The 7,364-nt window shown below is 37.8% G+C and overlaps 2 protein-coding genes across 2 annotated transcripts; both read right to left on the bottom strand.

Annotated features, from left to right (window-relative positions):
* Positions 1-5,534: 5,534 nt before the first annotated feature.
* LOC127787471 (uncharacterized) lies at positions 5,535-5,819 on the bottom strand. Its single transcript, XM_052315532.1, has one exon. The coding sequence runs from the start codon at positions 5,817-5,819 to the stop codon at positions 5,535-5,537; it is 285 nt and encodes a 94-aa protein (XP_052171492.1).
* Positions 5,820-5,870: 51 nt separating this feature from the next.
* LOC127787472 (uncharacterized) lies at positions 5,871-6,503 on the bottom strand. Its single transcript, XM_052315533.1, has 2 exons — positions 6,090-6,503; positions 5,871-6,047 (listed from the first exon to the last, which is right to left on the bottom strand). The coding sequence occupies exons 1-2, from the start codon at positions 6,501-6,503 to the stop codon at positions 5,871-5,873; spliced, it is 591 nt and encodes a 196-aa protein (XP_052171493.1).
* Positions 6,504-7,364: the final 861 nt, after the last annotated feature.

The raw sequence follows: 7,364 nt of genomic DNA on the forward strand, positions 1-7,364 counted from the left end.
TCCCTGAAGATATTCGTTGGCTGATCGAAGCAAAAGTTCGATTAGCTGGTGAAACTTCACCTAGTTTTAAGCATTTTCCAGGCTTAGGGAAGAGTAGTTTTGCGAAGAAAAGAAGAGCGAAAAGAGTGAATGGTTGTTACAAATGTGCTCGATGGACCTGTAACACACGATGCAAATCTGTGGGGTTTACGTCCATAAATCGAGAAGATAAAATTAGTTTCATAAAGGATGGACTGAGTAAGGAGTCTCTGGATGATATCCGATTGACTCTTGAGACGCATCCGTGTGGAATAGTGCAAAGAGAACTTCTTGCTTTATGGACCCAGTTCAGAAGTGACCACCAACGCTATAGTCTTGGGAATCTGACTAAAAACGACCCTGTTTGCCAATCTATAAGAAAATTGGATGGGAAGCTTATCCCCACTTCATAGAAAGTGTTTAAGCCGTTTCTGGACGTAAAACCAGAGGAAGATGTGAGCCACAATCACAACTACTTATATATACGCAAGATTTTTGTTTGTATTTATTTCTTGTTGAATTGTTGTATAGCTACTTTTGATCTCCAAACTTCTTTTCAGGACATACAAAAGAAACAAACATGGAAGGGCAGTTCGTTCGTCAAATTAAAACCATATGTGTACTTTGTGGCTCTCAACTTGGGAGTGATATTTGTTACGCACTTGCAGCGAACGAACTTGGTAAAAAATTAGGAGAGAAAAAAATTAATTTGGTATATGGAGGGGGAAGTCGTGGATTGAATGGTTATGTTTCACAAGCTGTACATCTTGGAAATTCATCTGTGGTAGGTATAATGCCAATCCCTTTAGCTGAACCACATATTTCCGGGATTACACGCGGTCAACTTATAGAAACGACTTCTATGTCTGAGCGCATGGCTTGTAAGATTTATCAGTCAGATGCCTTCATTGCTTTACCAGGAGGTTTTGGAACACTTGAAGAAATCTTTTGTATAATCTCCTGGGCCAAGAGTAATCTCCATACCAAACCCATTGGACTTTTAAATGTTAACCATTTTTTCGATGGGTTACTCTCTTTTCTTGATCAGGCTGTGGACCAACAGTTCATTTCTCGTTCAGCAAGAAAGATTCTCATTTCTGCATCCACCATTGATAAGCTGTTAGAGAAATTACATGCTTATGTTCCACAGTACGATCCTCATGAGCCTCGGATAGACTGGTCTAAGGCAATTAGTAACAAGCGCCCAAGGGGTCCGATTAATTTAGATTTATTACTGTGAGAAATGCTATTTATTAAGATGGCTGAGTAAGGAGTACTTTTTGTACTCTTGAGACGCATCTAGTTATTGTACAACTTGCAGGATTTTTTTGGTTGTGTTCTTGAAAAAAAAAAAAAAAAAACAAAACAAAAAAAAAAAAACAAAACTGTGGAATGTTGTTAGCAAAGTCTTTGATAAGATGGCTGAGTAAGGAGTACTTTTTGTACTCTTGAGACGCATTTTGCTTATCTTATGACTTGCATGAAATTTTTATTTTGGTGTGAAAATATAAATATATATCTATATGGTGTGCTCATTTGTTGTTTAAGTTTTAGCAGTTCACAGCAAATCTATGGACTTGTGGAGTTACAGGTATTCCTAACAACCCTGATTTATTACTGCAATTCAAGTTGGGGGGTGTAAGGTCTAGTCATGAATCATCTGGTTTATATTTAACTGTGAGTTTGTAATTACTAGTTTGTAGTCTTGTGGGAATTGATTGTCTTTATCTACTCTTATAAAAAAAAAAAAAAAAAATTATGTGTTTTAAATAATGCTATTCCTAAAGCTTTGAAGTTATGCACTGATAGCCGGCTAAGTTTGCAATATGAAACATGAATGCATTGATTTCTTATTTGAAAACGTATATGCATTAGAATAAGTAATTTGCATTCATCAGGGATTCAAATTTAGAAATTGGTTATCGGTCATAAAGTCAAAGGTAACAGTAATTAGTTGATTAGTACACTGTATGATCCCTCAACAGAAGTGGAGACTATTACCCAAGTAAGTGTTTGAGCCTAATAACCGTTAATTCTGAGTGAAATAACACTTACTCTAAATATGCTCTCTTGTTTATCTTATCTTTTCAATGGCTTCAAAATATCAATTCGCTTTGAATGTCTAGTATGATAGCGGATGAATTTGACTGGTTTCAAACTATGAATTAGATGACTGAGAAGCATGATAGGGGGATCAATTTCTTTCATTTTGAGCCTATTTTTTTTTTTTTAAAATCAACCTCTTGTTAGCCCATTTGAGCCATTTGTAGTACAACTTCTTTCGTTACCCTTGTTTAACCCATAACCATATGAATTTTATCCAATCTGGTGTGATTTTGGGAATTAGTCTGTTTATCTATTTTCATATTTAAAAAGAAAAAGAAAAAAAAAAGAAAAAAAAAAGTGAAAAAAAAATGGGGCAAATTCTCTTAGTTATTCAGCATAACTGTTTCAAAATGAATGCTAAAAAAAAAAAAAAAAAAAAAAATTCCCGACACACCCTTTGCACACTCTACCTTTTCTTTGACAACCCGTATTAACCTTATAGCTCCATTACAACCCAGTCTGGTCCCTTTTGATGCTATAAATCATGTGATCTCAGAATTCGAGTTTGGAGTAGGGAATCATGTTTAAATTCAGAAGTTACTCATCTAGAGCATTATTCCAATCATGAAGTTATGTCAATTTCCTTGTTCTTTCATGAAAATACGTTCCTTGTATTTGGGATGGCACCGAGTTTTGAACTTGTTCTGCATTTACTCTTATAACGGTGCACCCCTTTGTGTGTACACCTGAGGAATCCTTTTTATTGGAGAGAAAATCCATAGTAAGATTTGAAGTCAAAACTTCGAGGGAGTAAGTCTGTGTGTTGGTTATCCTAATTTCCATTCCTGAGATTGTATGACCTTTAACCAAAAATCTGATTTAGAATGCTAAATTATTTATTTAATTTTATGCATTTCGGTTTCGAATTTGAAATTTTTACATTCATACAATTATTGTGAATAAAGTTTGGCAGGTGTATAATCTGATTGCTAAGGGACTAGCAATGTTTAAGTTGGGGGGTATGATTAGTGGTTAATTTTATAAAAATTTTGTTATAATTATACCCTTCTTTTGATCTTAAAAATAGTTTAAATTAGATATTAATATATATTTTATGGTTATATGCAAGTTTAAATTGAAAAATGAATGAAATGAAATTTTAAAGTAAAATTTAATAATAATAATAATAATATATAAAATTATATATAATACATATACATCATTATATGCATTCATGTAATATATATAATATAATATAATATATATATATATGTGCCATGTGTAATACATATATATAATATATAATTTATTAATAATATTAAATTATTTTTATTTTTTTTAGGCATGAAGAATTAAAGCCCATGAAGACTTAAAGTCCATGAAGAATTCAAGTCCATGAAGAAATCAAACCCATGGAAAAATCAAGCCCATGAAGAATTCAAGTCCATGAAGAAATCAAGCCCATGAAGAATTAAGGCCCAATTTGAGCAACCCATGGAAGATATTATTTGGAGAAGGCCCAAGGATTATTTTTAATCCTAATAAAGATTAAAAACCAATTTATAGAAATCTATTTTTATTTTTTATGTGAGAGCTTTATTAGGTGTGTTTTTTAGCTAAAATCCATTTAACTATTAGGTGGATATTATAGCTAAAATCCATTTAACTTTATGAATGCTTTATTAGGTATGTATTTTAGCTAAAATCCATTTAATATTAGGTGTGTATTATAGTTAAAATCCATTTAACTTTAAGTGTGTGAGTGCCCATTAGATATAATTATGTCTAGTTGAATAATTGAAATTGTGTGGTTTGTATTGCATCTTGTGGCCTATAAATAGATCACTTGATTGCATTTGTAAGTGTGATTATTATTCTTGAATCAAAGTTTAGTTATTTCCTTAGAATTCTCTCTTTGAGAATTGCTTTTGTTCTCTCTCATTTTCTTTAGTATTTTCTCTTGTGATCTTACTTTCTTCCTTTCTTCCTTTCTTCTTTTAAATTCTTATGTCATTTATTATTACTTTATTATTCACCGCCTAAATGGACGGTTAGTTTATGCCTTTAAATTCTTGCAATTTTAATTCTTGTCATTTAATTGTTCACCGCCTAAATGGACGGTTAGTTTATGCCTTTAAATTCTTGCAATTTTAATTCTTGTATTTTAATTATCTACCGCCTAAATGGCCGGTTAGTTTCTTCTATTTTAATTCCTGTCATTTAAATTCTGTTATTTAAATTATGTCATTTAAATTGTTGTCAATTAATTTAATAGAGATGAGTAGCTAAATCTAATCTTGGGTTAAGGCAAGGACAGTGTCTAACGCCAATGATTCCCAAAGAAAGCTACGCTTTAAATGAGTAACATTGGTTTAAACTTCAATATGAGTTTGTTTTGATTATTGAAAAATCACTAGGTTTGGATTGGAGCGTAAACCTAACTTAGAGCTTTCATGTCACGCATGAGAGTTACTAGAACTGGAAACGCTATCATACCCAAACCCGGATGATTAATTTAGTTGTTTTGTGTATTAATTGTAATTAAATTTATGGTAGTTTTTTAAATTAGAATCCCGCATATCATGTATGGGGATTGCTTAAACTAAAGCTATCATTATCTTTAATTGCATTTAATAACAAATCCTTATATATGAAATTAAATTAATGTTGTTAATCTTTTATGCTAATATTTGGGAATCAACGGGTTGGCACTGAAATTGTCTTAACTCAAGTACTTTCCAATTTCATATTCTCACGTTTAGTATTTATTTCAACTTCTGTCTTGCTTTATTTTCTAGTATTTGTTATCTAAAAAAATTATAAAAAATCATGTTATCAATCCATCTAAATGCGTGTGCGTGTGTGTGACATTCTTTTTTTTCTTTTGCCATAAATAAATCTCTCAGTGGACGACCTGGACTTATCCAGAAAGTATAAATTTAAATTTGAACTACAACTGCACTCGTACACTGACGAGTATAAACCTCTCGCCTAAATAAATAAATAAAATATAAAATTTTTATTGTGTTTTGTTTTGTGTTTTAATTGCAGGGTGAGAGTGCAGTCAAAGTCTCACCCTATCTCGCAATCCCTGACCATCTCACTCCCCAACAATACCATCTCTCCCGGTGTCGAAACAGATAAATCATATGGTAAGGGGGCACACGGGATTGGGATCTTATGCAACAAATGGGGTGCTATAAAAGAGTGGGTAGAACCTGTATCAAATAAAACACGTACATCGTGGCCATGAAGAGAAAGTATACCTTGTACCGTATCACTGCCCTCAGCTGCCTCGGCGGCTGTTACCGCAAACGCCTTCCCCTGTATCTATACCCTCTCTGTGGGCCCTGGCACTGTGCTACTGGTAGGGGTAGTGGTGCTCCTGGGCCCGGTACCCTAGGTGTAAACTGTCTCTGAACTGGTCTGGGCCCTACACCTCCCATCCGTGGCCCTCCAATCTGTGGTGGCTAAGTGCACACGTTCGAACGATGGCCCCTCTGTCCACAACGAAAGCAAATGACATCCTGCCCGGTGGCCGGTGTAGCTGGTGAGGCCGGTGTAGCTAGTCTGGGCCCTTGTGGACAGTCCCTCTTCAAATGTCCCGGCTGACCACAGCGATAACACACATCCCGACGAACATCCCGGCACTGACCCTGGTGTCTCTGTCCGCACTGCCGGCACTGTGGAAGCCCAAAACTCTTACTGCCCGCATCCCACTTCCTTTTCTTACTGCTACTCCCAGCGCCCTTCATGACTGACTGATCTGATCGTGCCTCCAATCGGTCCCGCTCCACTGCGTGGGCTCACTGAACAACCGTAGGGAAGTCAGGGGCCTCAATACCAGCCATGGCGTGATGAATCTCTGGTCGTAGCCCCTTCTGAAACTTGCTGACTCTGCGAGACTCAGGGGTCACTAACTCTGGAGCATAACGAGATAACGCCACAAAATCAGTCTCGTACTGTGTGACTGTCTTGCTTCTCTACTGTAAGTCAACAAACTCGAACGCCTTCTGTTCTCTGACCCAAGCCGGTATATAAGTCTCATTGAACGCCGCGACAAACTGTGCCCATGTCGGGCCTCCATCACCATATCGTTGTCTGGTGGTCTCCCACCATCGCTCGGCGTCTCCTCGCAACAGGAAGGTTCCCAGTCGAACTCTATGGGCCTCTGCACAGCCTATAGATCGTAAATGCTTCTCCACAGCCAGTAGCCAATCCTCGGCCTCTGTCGTATCGGCGCCTCCACTAAACTCTGGTGGACGTAAGGCCATGAAATCTTTAAGTAATGCGGCACCAGAACTGTCCCCTGCTCTCGGAGTACCTGAATGTGACGCTTGGGCCGTAGCGGTCCTACCATCATGACTGCACTCCTGACGTAACTGAGATGCCGCCAGTACGTCTACAGCCCATAGAAGACCTGCCAATATCTCCTGCATGTCTGGTGGCCCTGGCTATCTCTGCTCTCCTGCACCTGTGGCCTGAACCTCCGGAGTAGGGACAAGGTGTCCTCTACCTCGTGCCAGCGGTCTACCACGACCCCACCCACGTCATGCGTCCATGATACCTATACAACCAGAATTAATTAGAACGCATTTCGAAATAACAGACATGTCCTAACACTCTAACTCTACCTAACAGCCTTGGTGTACAGTTACTTGTCCCCCCAAATTGACTCAATGACGCTCTGATACCAACATTGTAAGCACCCCCGCCCAGATATCCCAACCGCCCGGTCTATCCGAACGAGAGCGCCTACATAAGAGAAGAGAAACAAACACAAGACGAAAATACCCTGGCATGCATACATACAAAAAATACAACAGCGGAAGCAAAACAATATACATGCACGCCTATAAGTACCCTGCTGGAACAGTAGTAAAGGAGTATATAAAAATATACAGACACCTGTGCCAACGATAAAAGATACAAGGGACAACCGGGCACAGTAAAAAATGAGAGTCAGAACTCTTAACAAAACATCAGAGAAAACGGGGGCAGCTAACTGTACACCCTACCGACACGGCTGGCTGCTAGGTAGTGCGGTCCTCGCCCTCGACTTTTGCTTTACCCTTACATGGAATGATGGAAAGCAAGGTGAGTCGCAAGACTCAGCAAGTTTATATGAAAAGGAAGGCTGTAAATGAAACAGAAGAGGAGATCATCCCAAAAATAAATCCACATGTACACACAAGTCATGTGACGCAACAACGCAACAGTGCCGCATAATAAAACATATACCGGTCCTTGGGGCCCACATAAAACACCTGGCACCCAAGTCCCATACCAACCTGCCGCTG

Source organism: Diospyros lotus, chromosome 12 (assembly GCF_014633365.1).
Source record: "Diospyros lotus cultivar Yz01 chromosome 12, ASM1463336v1, whole genome shotgun sequence".
Lineage (NCBI taxonomy): Eukaryota > Viridiplantae > Streptophyta > Magnoliopsida > Ericales > Ebenaceae > Diospyros > Diospyros lotus.